Below are 20727 nucleotides of genomic sequence, written 5' to 3'. Positions count from 1 at the left end.
AAGAGGAGTTTGACATTCTCGACAAGGCTCACAAAGTCTTGAAGGGTGTTCATGCTAGCCTCAAGGAGTCTCATGATCAACTCCAAGTAAAGCTAACTAAGGAGAAAGCCACCTTTCCTCATATGGTGTTAATTGATAATGCAAATGCTACTAACCCTTGTTGTGAGCATGTGCACCTTGTTGAGGAGAATGCTAAGTTGAAGGAGCAACTTGAGAAAGGCCTTGTGTCATGCATACAAGGTGAGAAGAACCTCAACGACCTTTTGAGAAACCAAAAGGAAGTTGTGGCCAAGGAGGGGATTGGGTTCGCACCCAAGCCCAAGAACAAGAAGAAGAATGACAAGACCAAACGACCTCCTCCTCTCAAGCAAACTTTTGTGAAGGAGGGAGAGGGTGATTCCAAGGAGAAGAAGAACAATGCGAAGGGTGACGGTGTCAAGAAGGGCAATACCACCCCATCCAACAAAGCCGGCGACTTTAATCCTTCTTATGTGTTATGTCGTGCTAGTGATGGGCATGTTTATGCCAAATTTGTTGGTTCTCCTCATGAGTATATTGAATGGTCCATTTGGGTTCCTAAGACCCTTGTTACTAACATCAAAGGACCCATTACAAAATGGGTACCTAAAATCAAGCATTGATCTCTTGTAGGTGTTTGCTTCCGGTGGGGGATCATGGTTGCTCGATAGTGGAGCTACAAATCATATGACCGGAAGCAAGGACCTGGTGGTGGACGTGCACAAGATTCCATCTATGCCCACCAATGTCGAGTGGGTGATGCCTCGTCTTCTAAGGTATTGGGACTCGGCAAAGTTGTCATTTCTCATGATCTCACGATCGAGAAGGTCATGCTAGTTGAGTCCCTTGCATACAATTTACTTTCCGTTCGTCAACTTTCTATCATGGGCTTTGCCACTTTCTTTGATATTGATACCGTGGCCCTCTTGTGGAGCAAGACTCTTAAAGTAGCCTTTGTTGGGCATGTCGAGAACGGTCTCTATGTGATTAACTTTTCGGAGCGACCCACTAAGACCGCGACATGCCTAATGGCTAAAGTTGACGTGGGATGGCTTTGGCATCGCCGTTTAGCCCATGTCAATATGAGATCTTTGCAAAGTCTTCTCAAGGGGGACCATGTCCGTGGACTAACGAACGTTAGTTTTGCTAAAGATCGTGCTTGCAGTGCTTGTATCGAAGGAAAGCTTCATGAGAAGGCTCACCCTCCCACGACTCTCATTTACTCGAAGAGGCCGTTGGAGCTCCTTCATTTGGATCTCTTTGGACCTCCATCCTTTGATAGTCTTGGGGGTAGAAAGTATTGCTTGGTAATTGTGGATGACTAATCAAGATACACTTGGGTGTATTTCTTCAAGAGGAAGGGTGAGACCCAACAAACCGTCATTGACTTTGCAAATGAAGCCCAACGTCAACACAATGCAAAGATCTTGACAATAAGAAGTGACAACGGCACCGAGTTCAAGAACTACACCTTGGATGAGTTTCTTAGTGATGAGGGGATCAAGCATCAATATTCCGCACCTTACACCCCTCAACAAAACGGTGTTGCGGAGAGGAAGAACCGGACGTTGATGGATGCCGCAAGGACCATGATGGCGGAGTTCAAGTCTCCATACAACTTTTGGGCCGAAGCCATCAACACCGCGTGTCATGCATCCAATTGGCTCTACCTCCGCAAAGGCTTGAACAAGACTCCATATGAGATACTCACCGGTAACAAGCCCAACCTCAAGTACTTTCGGGTGTTCGGGTGTAAGTGTTTCATTCTCAAGAAAGGTGTTCGATTGTCTAAATTTGAGGCTAGAGCATATGAGGGCATATTTGTTGGTTATGCTACAAACTCTCATGCTTACCGTGTCCTCAATAAATCCACGGGACTTATTGAGGAGACGTGTAATGTGGAGTTTGATGAGAATAACGGCTCCCAAGTGGAGCAAAGTGGCACTTGTGATGTAGGTGATGAAATTCCTCCTCAAGCCATAAGAAGAATGGGTGTTGGTTTTATCCTACCCATTGAGGAACCCCTTGTGGCCGAAGGAGAAGGACAATGCTCCACTCAAGTGGAGCCATCACCAACCCAAGGCCCACACGCTTTCGAAGAACAAAGTGAAGGCCCTCAACCTCAAGAACAAGACCAAGGGCAAAATCATGATCAAGACGGTGGAGCCACACCAAGTGATGACCAAGGTCAAGTTCTCTCCTCCGAGCAAGTTCAAGATCAAGAACAAGCTCAAGACGGCGCTCAAGATGATCAAGTGACCGCTCCTCAACTCACCTCTGAGGAGGAATTGGAGCGTCGTGCCGCCAAGATTGCTTCCAAGCTCTCCACCAAGGGTCATCTCATGAAGAATTTACTTGGAAGCATTCAAAAGGGGGTAAGCACTCGTAGACAATTGGCAAACTATTGTGAACATCACGCGTTTGTCTCTTGTGTGGAACCCCAAAAGGTATATGAAGCTCTCGAAGATCCGGATTGGCTCAATGCCATGCATGAAGAACTCAACAACTTCGAGTACAACAAGGTGTGGATATTAGTGCCAAGGCCAACGCGGAACCACAATGTCATTGGAACGAAGTGGATATTCAAGAACAAGCAAGATGCTCATGGGACCATCATCCGCAACAAGGCACGATTGGTGGCACAAGGCTACTCCCAAGTCGAGGGTATCGACTACGGTGAAACCTTTGCTCCCGTTGCTCGCCTTGAATCTATTCGTTTGTTGATTGCTTATGCTTCTCATCACAACTTTAAGTTGCAACAAATGGATGTGAAGAGCGCTTTTCTTAATGGACCTATTAATGAGTTGGTGTATGTCAAACAACCCCCCGGGTTCGAGGATCCCTACTTTCCCGATCATGTGTATCAACTCGATAAGGCACTCTATGGCCTTAAACAAGCCCCACGTGCGTGGTATGACCACCTTACCGAGTTGTTACAAGATCGTGGGTTTGAAGTTGGGCTAATCGACCCCACTCTTTTTACTAAGAAGGTCAAAGGGGAGTTGTTTGTGTGCCAACTATATGTTGATGACATTATCTTTGGTTCCCCTAACAAAGCTTTCAATGAGGAATTTGCCGCACTCATGACCTCAAAGTTCAAGATGTCTTCCATGGGAGAGTTGAAGTTCTTTCTCGGTATCGAAGTAAAGCAAAGAAGAGAAGGAACCTTCATCAACCAAGCCAAATACACTCAACACATGCTCAAGAGATTCAAGCTAAGTGATGTCAAGCTGGCGTCCACTCCAATGCCCACCAAGTGCCAACTTGACATCGATCCCAATGGTAAAGCAGTGGATCAAAAGGTATATCGCTCCATGATTGGTTCATTACTTTACCTTTGTGCATCTAGACCAGATATCATGTTGAGTGTGGGAATTTGTGCACGGTTTCAAGCCGCACCTAAGGAAAGCCACTTTGTGGCGGTCAAGCGAATCTTTCGATATTTGGCTCATACCCCAAACTTTGGCTTATGGTACCCAAGAGGAGCAAACTTCAAGCTTGTAGGTTATTCGGACTCCGATTGGGCGGGAGACAAAGTGGATAGGAAGTCCACTTCCGGAGGGTGTCAATTTCTTGGTTGCTCGTTGGTAAGTTGGTCTTCTAAAAAGCAAAGTTGTGTGTCTCTCTCATCCACCGAAGCGGAGTATGTGGCGGCCGGGAGTTGTTGTGCACAACTCTTATGGATGAGGCAAACTTTAAAGGATTATGGTGTCATTTGTGACAAAGTGCCTCTTTGGTGTGACAATGAAAGTGCCATCAAGATTTCTCTCAACCCGGTGCAACACTTCAAGACGAAGCATATTGAGATTCGGTATCACTTCATCCGGGATCATATTAGGCGAGGGGAGATCGAGCTCAACTATGTCAACACTCATGATAACCTTGCAGATATTTTCACGAAGCCATTGGATGAAGCAAGATTTCGCGAGTTAAGGCATGAGCTAAATATCACTGATTCGAGCAATGTTGCTTGAGCACTTGCACTCCCCACCATACTCGACTTGTTATCTTGTTTAGGTGTAGGCATAGACATAGGGGGGAGTGTTGTTCTCTTAATGAACTCTCCCTCCCCTTATTATGCATAAATTGATCAACTCTTTCACATTAGCCATTTTTGATGGTACTTGTGCTTCAAAGACGAGTTTTGGTCATGGGCCCAAGGATAATTCTTCGCGGTGCCATACCAATTGACTCAAACATAGGTGGCCTGGGCCACCGCCCTCTCTTGTAGAGGTGTGTGGTTCTTGTCCTCGTGCTGATGCTTTTGTTGCTGTGTGTTTTGCTCTCTTTTCTTGCCGTTTATTTCTCTCTTCTTTTGAGATAAGCCTCTGTGTCTAGTCTTTGGAGTATTGGCTGGGCGGTACTACCGCTGGTGGTGCGCGGTACTACCGCTTATATGGACAAGCGGTACTACCGCCCACCCGAGCGGTACTACCGCTAGGGGGCGGGATCAGGGGGTTATTTCGGGGCAGGGGGAGGTTTCTCCTCCCCCATACCCATTCACACCACCCCTTCGTCCCTCTCCCTCTCTCCAGCGACTCCTCGCCGCGGGAGGGCTCCGGTGGGCCACCGTCTTCGGGCCATCCCTCTCCATTCCCTTCGGTGGAGTCGATCCCCACCTCGTCCTCTTGCCATGGATGCCGGTATTTCCCTCGTTCTTTCTCTCTTTTTGTCTAGTTCTCAGATCTAGTGTTTTTGGGGCAATAGTGGTTGCATATCTAGATTTTTGGCTAAATCTCGGCTTGAGTAGTTTGGAGAAGGCGTCTAGACTATGTGGATTAAGTTTTGGTAGGATTATTTTTGAATTTGGCAGTCCGGTAGTGCCGGATCTGACCACGGCAGTAGGAACCGCCGGTTCCCCATCTTGCGCGGTACTACCGCTCCCGCTGGGGCGGTACTACCGCTTGGGCGGTACTGCCGCCTATGGCCAGCGGTACTACCGCTGTCTGCCAAATTCCTGTTGGGAATCGTAGCATAATTTAAAATTTTCCTACGCTCACCAAGATGCATCTATGGAGTCTACTAGCAACGAGGGGAAAGGAGTGCATCTACATACCCTTGTAGATCACGAGCGGAAGCGTTCCAATGAACGTGGATGACGGAGTCGTACTCGCCGTGATCCAAATCACCGATGACCGAGTGCCGAACGGACGGCACCTCCGCGTTCAACACACGTACGGTGCAGCGACGTCTCCTCCTTCTTGATCCAGCAAGGGGGAAGGAGAGGTTGATGGAGATCCAACAGCACGACGGCGTGGTGGTGGATGTAGCGGGTCTCCGGCAGGGCTTCACCGAGCTTCTGCGAGAGAGAGGTGTTGCAGGGGAGGAGGGAGGCGCCCAAGGCTGTGTGTTGCTGCCCTCCCTCCCCCCCTTTATATAGGCCCCCTGGGGGGGGCGCCGGCCCAGGGAGATGGGATATCCAAGGGGGGGCGGCGGCCAAAGGGGGGAAGGGGTGCCTTGCCCCCCAAGGCAAGGGGGAAGCTCCCTCCCCTAGGGTTCCCAACCCTAGGCGCATGGGGGGAGGCCCAAGGGGGGCGCCCCAGCCCACTAAGGGCTGGTTCCCTTCCATTTTCAGCCCACGGGGCCCTCCGGGATAGGTGGCCCCACCCGGTGGACCCCCGGTACCCTTCCGGTGGTCCCGGTACAATACCGGTAACCCCCGAAACTTTCCCGGTGGCCGAAACTTGACTTCCTATATATAATTCTTCACCTCCGGACCATTCCGGAACCTCTCGTGACGTCCGGGATCTCATCCGGGACTCCGAACAACTTTCGGGTTTCCGCATACATATATCTCTACAACCCTAGCATCACCGAACCTTAAGTGTGTAGACCCTACGGGTTCGGGAGACATGCAGACATGACCAAGACGCCTCTCCGGTCAATAACCAACAGTGGGATCTGGATACCCATATTGGCTCCCACATGTTCCACGATGATCTCATCGGATGAACCGCAGTGTCGAGGATTCAATCAATCCGTATGCAATTCCCTTTGTCAATCGGTATGTTACTTGCCCGAGATTCGATCGTCGGTATCCCAATACCTTGTTCAATCTCGTTACCGGCAAGTCTCTTTACTCGTACCGCAATGCATGATCCCGTGACTAACGCCTTAGTCACATTGAGCTCATTATGATGATGCATTACCGAGTGGGCCCAGAGATACCTCTCCGTCACACGGAGTGACAAATCCCAGTCTCGATCCGTGCCAACCCAACAGACACTTTCGGAGATACCCGTAGTGCACCTTTATAGTCACCCAGTTACGTTGTGACGTTTGGCACACCCAAAGCACTCCTACGGTATCCGGGAGTTGCACGATCTCATGGTCTAAGGAAAAGATACTTGACATTGGAAAAGCTCTAGCAAACGAAACTACACGATCTTTTATGCTATGCTTAGGATTGGGTCTTGTCCATCACATCATTCTCCTAATGATGTGATCCCGTTATCAATGACATCCAATGTCCATAGTCAGGAAACCATGACTATCTGTTGATCAACGAGCTAGTCAACTAGAGGCTTACTAGGGACACGTTGTGGTCTATGCATTCACACCTGTATTACGATTTCCGGACAATACAATTATAGCATGAATAATAGACGATTACCATGAACAAAGAAATATAATAATAACCATTTATTATTGCCTCTAGGGCATATTTCCAACAGTCTCCCACTTGCACTAGAGTCAATAATCTAGTTACATTGTGATGAATCGAACACCCATTGCGTCCTGGTGTTGATCATGTTTTGCCCTAGGGAGAGGTTTAGTCAACGGATCTGCTACATTCAGGTCCGTATGTACTTTACAAATATATATGTCTCCATTTTGAACACTTTCACGAATGGAGTTGAAGCGATGCTTGATATGCCTGGTCTTCCTGTGAAACCTGGGCTCCTTTGCAAGGGCAATGGCTCCAGTGTTGTCACAGAAGAGAGTCATCGGGCCCGACACATTGGGAATCACCCCTAGGTCGGTAATGAACTCCTTCATCCAGACTGCTTCCTGTGCTGCCTCCGAGGCTGCCATGTACTCCGCTTCACATGTAGATCCCGCCATGACGCTTTGCTTGCAACTGCACCAGCTTACTGCTCCTCCATTCAAAATATACACGTATCCGGTTTGTGACTTCGAGTCATCCAGATCTGTGTCGAAGCTAGCGTCGACGTAACCCTTTACGACGAGCTCTTCGTCACCTCCATAAACGAGAAACATATCCTTAGTCCTCTTCAGGTACTTCAGGATATTCTTGACCGCTGTCCAGTGTTCCATGCCGGGATTACTTTGGTACCTTCCTACCAAACTTACGGCAAGGTTTACATCAGGTCTGGTACACAGCATGGCATACATAATAGACCCTATGGCCGAGGCATAGGGGATGACACTCATCTTTTCTATATCTTCTGCCGTGGTCGGGCATTGAGCCTTGCTCAATTGCACACCTTGCAATACAGGCAAAAACCCCTTCTTGGACTGATCCATACTGAACTTCTTCAATATCTTGTCAAGGTATGTACTCTGTGAAAGACCAATGAGGCGTCTTGATCTATCTCTATAGATCTTGATGCCTAATATATAAGCAGCTTCTCCAAGGTCCTTCATTGAAAAACACTTATTCAAATAGGCCTTTATAATTTCCAAGAATTCTATATCATTTCCCATCAATAGTATGTCATCCACATATAATATGAGAAATGCTACAGAGCTCCCACTCACTTTCTTGTAAACACGGGCTTCTCCATAAGTCTGTGTAAACCCAAACGCTTTGATCATCTCATCAAAGCGAATGTTCCAACTCCGAGATGCTTGCACCAGCCCATAGATTGAGCGCTGGAGCTTGCATACTTTGTTAGCATTCTTAGGATCGACAAAACCTTCCGGCTGCATCATATACAACTCTTCCTTAAGGAAGCCATTAAGGAATGCCGTTTTCATGTCCATCTGCCATATCTCATAATCATAGTATGCGACAATTGCTAACATGATTCGGACGGACTTCAGCTTCGCTACGGGTGAGAAAGTCTCATCGTAGTCAACCCCTTGAACTTGTCGATAACCCTTAGCGACAAGTCGAGCTTTGTAGATGGTCACATTACCATCTGCGTCCGTCTTCTTCTTAAAGATCCATTTGTTTTCTATGGCTCGCCGCTCATCGGGCAAGTCAGTCAAAGTCCATACTTTGTTTTCATACATGGATTCTATCTCGGATTTCATGGCTTCTAGCCATTTGTCGGAATCCGGGCCCGCCATCGCTTCTTCATAGTTCGAAGGTTCACCGTTGTCTAACAACATGATTTCCAGGACAGGGTTGCCGTACCACTCTGGTGCGGAACGTGTCCTTGTGGACCTACGAAGTTCAGTAACTTGATCCGAAGCTTCATGATCATCATCATTAACTTCCTCCCCAATCGGTGTAGGCACCACAGGAACATTTTCCCGCGCTGCGCTACTTTCCGGTTCGGAAGGGGTGACTATCACCTCATCAAGTTCCACTTTCCTCCCACTCAATTCTTTCGAGAGAAACTCCTTCTCCAGAAAGGACCCGTTCCTGGATCTTGCCTTCGGATCTGAGGTAGAAGGTATACCCAATAGTTTCCTTAGGGTATCCTATGAAGACGCATTTTTCCGATTTGGGTTCGAGCTTTTCAGGTTGAAGTTTCTTGACATAAGCATCGCATCCCCAAACTTTTAGAAACGACAGCTTAGGTTTCTTCCCAAACCATAATTCATACGGTGTCGTCTCAACGGATTTCGACGGAGCCCTATTTAAAGTGAATGCGGCAGTCTCTAAAGCATAGCCCCAAAATGAGAGCGGTAAATCGGTAAGAGACATCATAGATCGCACCATATCCAATAGAGTGCGATTACGACGTTCGGACACACCATTTCTCTGAGGTGTTCCAGGCGGCGTGAGTTGTGAAACTATTCCACATTTCCTTAAGTGTGTACCAAATTCGTGACTTAAATATTCTCCACCACGATCTGATCGTAAGAATTTTATTTTTCTGTCACGTTGATTCTCAACTTCACTCTGAAATTCCTTGAACTTTTCAAAGGTTTCAGACTTGTGTTTCATTAGGTAGACATACCCATATCTACTTAAATCATCAGTGAGAGTGAGAACATAACGATATCCTCCGCGAGCCTCAACACTCATTGGACCACACACATCGGTATGTATGATTTCCAATAAGTTGGTTGCTCGCTCCATTGTTTCGGAGAACGGAGTCTTGGTCATCTTACCCATGAGGCATGGTTCGCACGTGTCAAATGATTCGTAATCAAGAGACTCCAAAAGTCCATCTGCATGGAGCTTCTTCATGCGCTTGACACCAATGTGACCAAGGCGGCAGTGCCACAAGTATGTGGGACTATCGTTATCAACTTTACATCTTTTGGTATTCACACTATGAACATGTGTAACATCACGTTCGAGATTCATCAAAAATAAACCATTGACCAGCGGGGCATGACCATAAAACATATCTCTCAAATAAATAGAACAACCATTATTCTCGGATTTAAATGAGTAGCCATCTCGAATTAAACGAGATCCAGATACAATGTTCATACTCAAAGCTGGCACTAAATAACAATTATTGAGGTTTAAAACTAATCCCGTGGGTAGATGCAGAGGTAGCGTGCCGACGGCGATCACATCGACCTTGGAACCATTCCCGACGCGCATCGTCACCTCATCGTTCGCCAGTCTCCGTTTATTCCGTAGTCCCTGTTTTGAGTTACAAATATGAGCAACCGCACCGGTATCAAATACCCAGGAGCTACTACGAGTACTGGTAAGGTACACATCAATTACATGTATATCACATATACCTTTGGTGTTGCCGGCCTTCTTCTTGTCCGCTAAGTATTTGGGGCAGTTCCGCTTCCAGTGACCACTTCCCTTGCAATAAAAGCACTCAGTCTCGAGCTTGGGTCCATTCTTTGACTTCTTCCCGGTAACTGGTTTACCGGGCGCGGCAACTCCCTTGCCGTCCTTCTTGAAGTTCTTCTTACCCTTGCCCTTCTTGAACTTAGTGGTTTTATTCACCATCAACACTTGATGTTCTTTTCTGATCTCCCCTTCCGCTGATTTCAGCATTGAATATACCTCGGGAATGGTCTTTTCCATCCCCTGCATATTGTAGTTCATCACAAAGCTCTTGTAGCTTGGTGGAAGCGACTGGAGGATTCTGTCAATGACCGCGTCATCCGGGAGATTAACTCCCAGCTGAGACAAGCGGTTGTGCAACCCAGACATTCTGAGTATGTGCTCACTAACAGAACTGTTCTCCTCCATTTTACAGCTGAAGAACTTGTCGGAGACATCATACCTCTCGACCCGGGCATGAGCTTGAAAAACCAGTTTCAGCTCCTCGAACATCTCATATGCTCCATGTTTCTCAAAACGCTTTTGGAGACCCGGTTCTAAGCTGTAAAGCATGCCGCACTGAATGAGGGAGTAATCATCAGCACGTGATTGCCAAGCGTTCATAACGTCTTGGTTCTCTGGGATTGGTGCTTCACCTAGCGGTGCTTCTAAGACATAATCTTTCTTGGCTACTATGAGGATGATCCTCAGGTTCCGGACCCAGTCCGTATAGTTGCTGCCATTATCTTTCAGCTTGGTTTTCTCTAGGAACGCGTTGAAATTGAGGACAACGTTGGCCATTAGATCTACAAGACATAGTGTAAAGATTTTAGACTAAGTTCATGATAATTAAGTTCATCTAATCAAATTATTTAATGAACTCCCACTCAGATAGACATCCCTCTCGTCATCTAAGTGAAACATGATCCGAGTTTAACCAGGCCGTGTCCGATCATCACGTGAGACGGACTAGTCAAGATCGGTGAACATCTCCATGTTGATCGTATCTTCTATACGACTCATGCTCGACCTTTCGGTCCTCCGTGTTCCGAGGCCATGTCTGTACATGCTAGGCTCGTCAAGTCAACCTAAGTGTACTGCGTGTGTTCCGAGGCCATGTCTGTACATGCTAGGCTCGTCAACATCCGTTGTATTCGAACGTTAGAATCTATCACACCCGATCATCACGTGGTGCTTCGAAACAACGAACCTTCGCAACGGTGCACAGTTAGGGTGAACACTTTCTTGAAATTATTATAAGGGATCATCTTACTTACTACCGTCGTTCTAAGCAAATAAGATGCAAAAACATGATAAACATCACATGCAATCAAATAGTGACATGATATGGCCAATATCATCATGCTCCTTTGATCTCCATCTTCGGGGCACCATGATCATCTTCGTCACCGGCATGACACCATGATCTCCATCATTGTGTCTTCATGAAGTCGTCACGCCAACGATTACTTCTACTTGTATGGCTAACGCGTTTAGCAACAAAGTAAAGTAAATTACATGGCGTTATTCAATGACACGCAGGTCATGCAAAATAATAAAGACAACTCCTATGGCTCCTGCCGGTTGTCATACTCATCGACATGCAAGTCGTGATTCCTATTACAAGAATATGATCAATCTCATACATCACATATATCATTCATCACATCTTCTGGCCATATCACATCACATAGCACTTGCTGCAAAAACAAGTTAGACGTCCTCTAATTGTTGTTGCAAGTTTTTACGTGGTTTGTAGGTTTCTAGCAAGAACGTTTTCTTACCTACGTATGACCACAACGTGATTTGCCAATTTCTATTTACCCTTCATAAGGACCCTTTTCATCGAATCCGTTCCGACTAAAGTAGGAGAGACAGACACCCGCTAGCCACCTTATGCAACTAGTGCATGTCAGTCGGTGGAACCAGTCTCACGTAAGCGTACGTGTAAGGTCGGTCCGGGCCGCTTCATCCTACAATGCCGCCGAAACAAGAAACGACTAGTAGCGGCAAGAAGCATTGGCAAACTCAACGCCCACAACTGCTTTGTGTTCTACTCGTGCATAGTAACTACACATAGGCCTGGCTCATGATGCCACTGTTGGGAATCGTAGCATAATTTAAAATTTTCCTACGCTCACCAAGATGCATCTATGGAGTCTACTAGCAACGAGGGGAAAGGAGTGCATCTACATACCCTTGTAGATCACGAGCGGAAGCGTTCCAATGAACGTGGATGACGGAGTCGTACTCGCCGTGATCCAAATCACCGATGACCGAGTGCCGAACGGACGGCACCTCCGCGTTCAACACACGTACGGTGCAACGACGTCTCCTCCTTCTTGATCCAGCAAGGGGGAAGGAGAGGTTGATGGAGATCCAACAGCACGACGGCGTGGTGGTGGATGTAGCGGGTCTCCGGCAGGGCTTCACCGAGCTTCTGCGAGAGAGAGAGAGAGAGAGAGAGAGAGAGAGAGAGAGAGAGAGAGAGAGAGAGGTGTTGCAGGGGAGGAGGGAGGCGCCCAAGGCTGTGTGTTGCTGCCCTCCCTCCCCCCTTTATATAGGCCCCCTGGGGGGGCGCCGGCCCAGGGAGATGGGATCTCCAAGGGGGGCGGCGGCCAAAGGGGGGAAGGGGTGCCTTGCCCCCCAAGGCAAGGGGGAAGCTCCCCCCTAGGGTTCTCAACCCTAGGCGCATGGGGGGAGGCCCAAGGGGGGCGCCCCAGCCCACTAAGGGCTGGTTCCCTTCCACTTTCAGCCCACGGGGCCCTCCGGGATAGGTGGCCCCACCCGGTGGACCCCCGGGACCCTTCCGGTGGTCCCGGTACAATACCGGTAACCCCCGAAACTTTCCCGGTGGCCGAAACTTGACTTCCTATATATAATTCTTCACCTCCGGACCATTTCGGAACCTCTCGTGACGTCCGGGATCTCATCCGGGACTCCGAACAACTTTCGGGTTTCCGCATACATATATCTCTACAACCCTAGCGTCACCGAACCTTAAGTGTGTAGACCCTACGGGTTCGGGAGACATGCAGACATGACCGGGACGCCTCTCCGGTCAATAACCAACAGCGGGATCTGGATACCCATATTGGCTCCCACATGTTCCACGATGATCTCATCGGATGAACCACGGTGTCGAGGATTCAATCAATCCGTATGCAATTCCCTTTGTCAATCGGTATGTTACTTGCCCGAGATTCGATCGTCGGTATCCCAATACCTTGTTCAATCTCGTTACCGGCAAGTCTCTTTACTCGTACCGCAATGCATGATCCCGTGACTAACGCCTTAGTCACATTGAGCTCATTATGATGATGCATTACCGAGTGGGCCCAGAGATACCTCTCCGTCACACGGAGTGACAAATCCCAGTCTCGATCCGTGCCAACCCAACAGACACTTTCGAAGATACCCGTAGTGCACCTTTATGGTCACCCAGTTACGTTGTGATGTTTGGCACACCCAAAGCACTCCTACGGTATCCGGGAGTTGCACGATCTCATGGTCTAAGGAAAAGATACTTGACATTGGAAAAGCTCTAGCAAACGAAACTACACGATCTTTTATGCTATGCTTAGGATTGGGTCTTGTCCATCACATCATTCTCCTAATGATGTGATCCCGTTATCAATGACATCCAATGTCCATAGTCAGGAAACCATGACTATCTGTTGATCAACGAGCTAGTCAACTAGAGGCTTACTAGGGACACGTTGTGGTCTATGCATTCACACATGTATTATGATTTCCGGACAATACAATTATAGCATGAATAATAGACGATTATCATGAACAAAGAAATATAATAATAACCATTTATTATTGCCTCTAGGGCATATTTCCAACAATTCCATCATTCCCTACCTTTGTTTGATCCATGTTGTTTTGTTTGTAGGCTTACGCTTTTTCCTTTCGTGTTGGTTTTCTGTTCGTGTGTTTGGTTCCAGGTGATGAACATCCTAAGCAGCAAGTCCGCCGTGTCAACCCCGGGCGTTCAATGTCAAAGCGGTACCGCACATCTGAGTCTGCTGGTGGTTCCTCCAGTGCTCCACCGCCGCCAGTGGGTGCTTCCTCAAGTGCTAATCCTCAACGTCAAAAGAAACTTGCCAACAGGCCGAAGCCAAGGGCCAAGACTGTGACTGAGATGTCTGCAAAGGAGTTCTGGGCAAAGCGTCGCCGCAACCCCTATGCGGAAGACCAAGAACCCAGTTTGGTCAACCGCCCGTTCTGGAACCGCTTTCAGTTTGCCATCTACTTTGATGTGATCAAGGCCAAGAAGAATCTCTGTGTTAATGTTCACTCCATCGACACGGATGCCATGGATAAGGATCCCGTATACTTTGGTGAAGCTCTTCAGATGTGTACTCAGCTCAACATCTCAGCTCATGCAGTTCAACAAGGACTTTGATGCAGAATTGGTGGCTCAGTTCTTTGCTACTGTCCATCTTGGAACTGATGAAGAAAGGACTCTAGCCTGGATGACAAATGGCAAGTTACTGTCTGTCAAGTGGAAGGCCTTCATGGAGTTACTTCATGTGAAGATCGCGGGCTTGAGACTCCTGTTGGCTTTCGCCCTCACCACAGCGTCAACTCCACTCACAAGCAAGCCCTCTGGCCCTACTGCACTGTGAAGGTTCACCCTGTGACTAAGAAGGAGACCTATGAGTTTTCCGCCTACCTGGACATCCTTCATCGTGTCTTTCGAGAGACCCTCTTTCCTCGCATCGGGAATCTGGATATGGTTCACTCCTATCTCGTGGATATGCTTCTCTTCTGCCAGCGTGAGAAGGAAGCAAACACTGGCGAGTCCCTGGACATCTCTCATGTTATGTGGTCTGAACTTCTCACTGCCATTTCTGAGCGCAAGTGCCCGATCTATGGTCCATTCATCATGTTGCTCATTGAGAAGGCCTGGAGACGTTCCTTTCCCGCGGAGCAGCTGGAAACTGGAGAGTTGGTTTCTCATGAGATCAAGCGTCTGAGGAAGAAGGATAATCTGGGCACCTCCGTTCCTACATCTGGGGTTCCGTCTTCTGCTGCTGCCATGGAGACCGAGGGCGAGGATGAGGCCGATGATGACGATGAGGATGAGGATTATGTGCCTTCTGGGACAGAGCCTTCTGCGGCAGAGCCCTCTTGGGCAAAGAAGCTCAAACACAAGATGAAGAAACTGTTCTGCATGGAGTCTCACGGTCAGTACATGACTCATGTGGCTGAGAAGAAGGCAAGGGGACGTCACAAGGAGCTTATGCGTCAGTTGGGTGCGACAGTCACCAGCGGCTCTGAGGGTCAGATCACTGAGGAGGAGGAGTGGATCCAGCAGCACTGTCCGTGGACCGATTCAGATGCCGAGCAGTTTCCGGCCGAGGATGGTGGTGCAGATGATCACGCAGAGTCCTGATGTTCGAGATCCTCAGCATGCTCTCACCTGGAGCCGTAGGTTAGCTCTTTGCCCCTTTTGGTGTCTCGATGCCAAAAGGGGAGAGAGTTTAGGGATTTGCGTCGTTGTGTTGCGAGTGTGTCTTTGTCTTTGTGCTTTCGTTGTGTTTGCTACCTTGTGCTTTGTTTGGTTTTGTGTTCCGTGAGACCTAAGTTCCAGTCATATGGTGTGAGACATATGCTACCTTATCCTTATCATATCTTTATCTATGTCTCTAGTCTTTTGGTATCTCATGAGTTGCATGCTTATTATGTTATATATCCAGCTCTCTTGAATCACGCTTAGGTTGTTGGTCTCTAAAATACAAGGGGAGTGTTGATCCTAGTATGTGTGTCGTGCAGTCCAAAGCACTTATCTTGATGGCACACATCTAGGGGGAGCCCGTCTATATTTTAGAGACTTGGGGGTTTGCTTATGTCCTTTGTCTTGTCCCGTTTGTGCAAATCCCGTATTTTCATCAATCCACCAAAAAGGGGGAGATTGTAAGGGCATATTTATCCCTAAGATGTTTTGGTGATTGATGACAATGCTTTTGCGGACTAATCGTGTGCATTGAGTTTTTCAGAGATTCATCCTTTGGCACGACACGATTCCCTCCCCTCGGAGTTTGAAGCGAAGACGGTGTAGTACTTTCGAATTAGTTTGGTGGATTAGTTTCGTAGGGATCACCGTACTATCAAGAGGAGGTCCGCTTTGGAAAGGCTAGGGTGGAATCATCACGTACACTTCCTTTGCACACCCTGCGAGCCTTCCCGCTTCGTTGATGGGCTCGTTCCCCTCTCTCAGTGTGCCCTCTCTGGTCCCAGCGGTAGTACCGCGGGCCGGAGCGGTAGTACCGCTTGGGTGCTACAAGCGGCAGTACCGCTCCACAGCGGTAGTACCGCTGTAGCCCCCAGCCGTAGTACCGCTGCGGCTTCGTGCTAGTACCGCCTCGATTCGAGGGGTCTTTTTCCGTGTCGGGTTTTACGGTACTTGCCGCGGCAGTGGGGGGGGGGTAGTACCGCTCGTGTGCGGTAGTACCACCCTGACCACCGCGGTAGTACCGCTCTGGGCCCAGCGGCAGTACCGCGAGAGGGAACGGTAGTACCGCTGGCCAAGCGGTACTACCGCTCTCTGCGGGGCTGAAGTGGGGGGTAACGGTTGGATTGCTTCCCCCACTATAAAAGGGGGTCTTCTTCCCCAAAGTTGACCTACCTCTTCCCCCAAAAGCTCCATTGTTGCTCCAAGCTCCATTTTCGCCCGATCTCTCTCCCTAGCCAATCAAACTTGTTGATTTGCTCGGGATTGGTTGAGAAGGCCCCGATCTACACTTCCACCAAGAGAAATTTGATTCCCCCCACTTATCCCTAGCGGATCTTGTTACTCTTGGGTGTTTGAGCACCCTAGACGGTTGAGGTCACCGCGGAGCCATAGTCCATTGTGGTGAAGCTTTGTGGTGTCGTTGGGAGCCTCCAATTAAGTTGTGGAGATTGCCCCAACCTTGTTTGTAAAGGTCCGATCGCCGCCTTCAAGGGCACCAATAGTGGAATCACGGCATCTCGCATTGTGTGAGGGCGTGAGGAGAATACGGTGGCCCTAGTGGCTTCCGGGGGAGCATTGTGCCTCCACACCGCTCCAACGGAGACGTACTTCCCCTCAAAAGGAAGGAACTTCGGTAACACATCCTCGTCTTCACCGGCTCCACTCTTGGTTATCTCGTCCCTTTACTTTCGCAAGCTTACTCGTGTTATATCTCTTATTTGCTTGCGTGCTTGTTGTCATTGCATCATATAGGTTGCTCACTTAGTTGCATATCTAGACAACCTATTTTGATGCAAAGTTTAATTTGGTAAAGAAAAGCTAAAATTGTTAGTTGCCTATTCACGCCCCCTCTAGTCAACTATATCGATCCTTTCAGCAGGGAGGAGGGAGAAGGGGGTGGCGGTACTAGGGTTGGGCACCCCTGTGTAGCCTCAGAGAGAAGATGCGAGATTCGCATGGCGGGGTCTTGAATGTTAAGAATATACGGGATCTCTGCAAGACATTGATGTCATTGTGGGATTCACGCGATGCCAAATCCATAAATCCTCGAAGGACCGCTTATAAGATAATACTCCCTCCGTCTCGGTTTAGAGGGCGTGCGCGTAGTTCTAGGTCATCCATTTTTGGACTAACTAAATATGAGTTATTTGTCACCAAAAGTATATCGTTGGATTCTTAAGCAGATGTAGTTTCTAAATATATATTTTTCATTACATATAATACATATATAGGTAGTTAAATTCTCAACCTAGAATGACGTGCATGCCCTGTAAACTGATATAGAGGAAGTAGTTGGATCATGGTAATGCCCGGTGAATTGGTCGTGCAATGCTACTGGGCAATTATTCTATTTCCAATCCATACAATCAATGCTCCCAAGCATCCTGGGTCACCCTCTTACTTCATTGATTGCTAAATCCCAATCTCATCGGCATTGGTGCTCAGAAATACCGAACTCCATGAACCCTAACCACAACATTGGTGAACATTTTTGGGCACTTTATGGTTGTATCTTTGGCCATTCGAAGATACCCATCTGCAATATTTGCAGGAGTGCCATATGCAGACACCCTAACTATGTCACAATTACCTTCCAAAAAAAAAAAACTAGCACACAGGTGGCATTAATCCTCCAGCTAAAAGAATGGTTCATTAGATTTGTTCCATGTTATTGGCAATTCACAGAATAGCCGTTTGGACATGCGGAGGCATTGCTGATAATAAGTGTAGAGAACATAACAATGAAGTGCGAGCTCATTATATATTTCCCGTTAAAACAAACTTGAGAAACACCATTTATTACACACACATGTATGTAAACATTTGTGTCAAACATTTTGTTGAGACGACATTACATGGGCAAAAAATTGAACACGAGCACTATTACAATTTGTACATTTAAAATTTGAATCCGATACGGTCAGGCCGGGTTGCATGAAGGCAATCAATAGTTGTTTGCCATGGAGCACTTGAGCCTCACCTCCACGGGCATTCCCATGGGCGGAGGTACGTTTCCCATCTTCACCATGGCCTTGGCGAAGTCCCTCGCGAACGCCTCACCGTCGGCGCTGTACATCTCCACGAGATTGTCTTGCAGACCTCCACCGCCGTAGAGAGTCTGGTCTGAGGAAAGGAGACCGCGCCGCGCGATAAGGTTCTTGTAGTAAGCGTTGTCGAACCCCATTGGAGTCTGCACGTCAAACGACGCCTTACCAGAAGGACCCTGGCACGTCTGCTGCATGGTCTGTGTGAACGATGGGTCGATCTCCTCATCGCGGTCGGTGCCGTAGACGCGGTCGCTGTAGTGCATGCAGTTGGCCATCCCGACGGTGTGGGCACCGGAGAGCGCGGTCATGTCACGGGCGTTGAGGTTGAGCTTTGAAAACATGGTGACGAGCTCGCCGAGGTCGTCGTGCGGGCTGGGGAGGCCATTCTCGGTGGATTCCGGGCTGGCGGCGAGGCGCGAGTCCTTGCGGCCGAGGGGGACGCTCCAGGTGGGACCTCCGAGCAGGGCGACGGCATCGTGGGACGCCAGGGCGATAACATCAGCGCAGGAGACGGTTGCCGGGCAGTCGTGCTCGAGCGCGGACTTGATGTCGTCGATGACGGTGTAGCCGATGAGGGAGGCGTTCGGCTCCACATCCTTCTCGCTGCAGGAGAAGGGAGTTGCGTCCAGGAGAATAGAAGCATCACATCCCTGTCACACCATATATGCATCGTAGCATTAGCAAATGGAACCATAGTAGGTAAGAATATACGTAGAAGTAGTAGAGATGCGTATATACGTTGATGAAGCAGTCGTGGAAGAAGAGGCGGAGGACGGCCGGTGCCATCCTCGGCTGGGCGGCGACGCTGCTCGCCATCACTGACCGCACGACGCGCTGCACGTTGGGGCATGTCTTCTCGTAGTAACCCGGGGAGAGCTCGTCGCCATTGGCGGTGGCAGCCAGAGCAACGAACGACAGGAGCAGCTCAAGTGCCACCCAAGAATGGCCCCTGGAGGACGAGATGCCTATTGACTGGTGCGTGTTGATTAGAAGGATCAAGCAGGGAGGGGAGAGTGAGATGCTTAGCTTATGAATTTGCTAAGTTGCAGTACACGAGTGTGTGGAACATGAATGGAAGCACGTACTTATATAGAGTTCGATTAGTGCTGCCTTCTCCCTGCGCGTGTAAAGCTGGATGCTTTTAGGCGGGTGCGCACGTGCGACGCCCTGTAACATTGTAGCTCCACTGGCAAGCTGCAGCCTCGTGCTTCTTGGCCGGAAGGCTGACGAGGTCAGGACCGGACCGAAGAAGAGAAAACAAAAGCGCAGGGAATTGACAGGCTAACTAATGCACGAACCTAGCTTGAAATGCACAAAATTAAGGACGCGTCGACATGGTTGCTGGCTTGGATGGTGCAGTTGTCGAGGCCGAGCTGGAATCAAAGGGTGTCAGAACGGTCTGAGAAAACACACTCTAAACACACGCTTTCTCGACGCCTGGATGTATGCACACCTTACAGTCGGTTTTATATAATTGAAAATTTTACGAAGGAATTTGCAAATCCGATTACAAAACCGTTTTTTAGGAATTACAAAACCGACTGTTGTCTATCTCTTTGCACTGATTCAAAATTGAAGTTCAGCTCCAGAAACATTGTACACGTACATCCCATATTTGTTAAGTACTTCCTCCATCCTATTTTTCTTGTCGCGGAGGGAGAACTACAGTAGTACAAATTTGGTATACAAATGGCGACAACAAAAACGAAACAGAGGAAGTATTTTGTTTGACTTCTTCATGTTCCATTTTATTTCTGGATCATGCTTTCGTATGCATGCATGATTCTCAATGTTAGCGCGTTGAGTGCAATGACTAGAAGAAGATTCATGCAATTAATTAACCAAGTTGATGTATGTCATTGTTGATGGCTCTGCCAATAAGAATGATCTTCAAAAGCTCGAGTTGACTATTGTATCGTGATGAAGAAAAGAATGCATGGTCCACGACCAGCTTCTCTTCACTTTTGGTGTGTGTGTGTTTGTGAGAGAGAGAGAGAGAGAGAGAGCAAGCTTCTGCCGGCTGCCACTCCCACACCGGCGATCTCTCTCCCCTCCCCCGCAGGCCCAGACACAACATGTGTCCGCTCAGCCGTGTGGCCCTTTTGGCCTCGTCGTCGCCTGGCCTCTTCAGACTCACCCCCACCCCGCCGCTTGGGATCCGTTACTGGTTCCTCAGATATGCGCTAGTGTGGGTGGGGGCGAAGTGCTTCCGGCCCTAGTCCACCTGCGGCACCATCGTTGGCGAAGCATTGGCGAAGAAATATCCACCGCCCTATTTTTCGGAGTTATGAATCTCCTTAGGGAGATAAAACGGTGAC

The 20727-nt window shown here is 48.5% G+C and overlaps 1 protein-coding gene across 1 annotated transcript; it reads right to left on the bottom strand.

The window, feature by feature from the left end:
* Window positions 1-18292: 18292 nt before the first annotated feature.
* On the bottom strand, window positions 18293-19585 carry LOC109740864 (peroxidase P7-like). The gene is made up of 3 exons (XM_073504226.1): window positions 19495-19585; window positions 19148-19374; window positions 18293-19059 (listed from the first exon to the last, which is right to left on the bottom strand). The coding sequence occupies exons 1-3, from the start codon at window positions 19583-19585 to the stop codon at window positions 18307-18309; spliced, it is 1071 nt and encodes a 356-aa protein (XP_073360327.1). The 3' UTR covers window positions 18293-18306.
* Window positions 19586-20727: the final 1142 nt, after the last annotated feature.

The sequence above is a fragment of the Aegilops tauschii genome, chromosome 7 (genome assembly GCF_002575655.3).
Source record: "Aegilops tauschii subsp. strangulata cultivar AL8/78 chromosome 7, Aet v6.0, whole genome shotgun sequence".
Taxonomy (NCBI): Eukaryota; Viridiplantae; Streptophyta; class Magnoliopsida; order Poales; family Poaceae; genus Aegilops; species Aegilops tauschii.
This window is presented reverse-complemented; position numbering and strand designations above follow the sequence as displayed.

Bases quoted from the DNA above. Each gene is read 5' to 3' on its own strand.
- LOC109740864 (XM_073504226.1), bottom strand. From the start codon at position 19,585: ATGTTACAGGGCGTCGCACGTGCGCACCCGCCTAAAAGCATCCAGCTT. The intron at 19,375-19,494 runs GTACGTGCTTCC...ACCAGTCAATAG, and splicing joins ACTAATCGAACTCTATATAA to GCATCTCGTCCTCCAGGGGC. The intron at 19,060-19,147 runs GTATATACGCAT...ATGGTGTGACAG, and splicing joins TCCACGACTGCTTCATCAAC to GGATGTGATGCTTCTATTCT.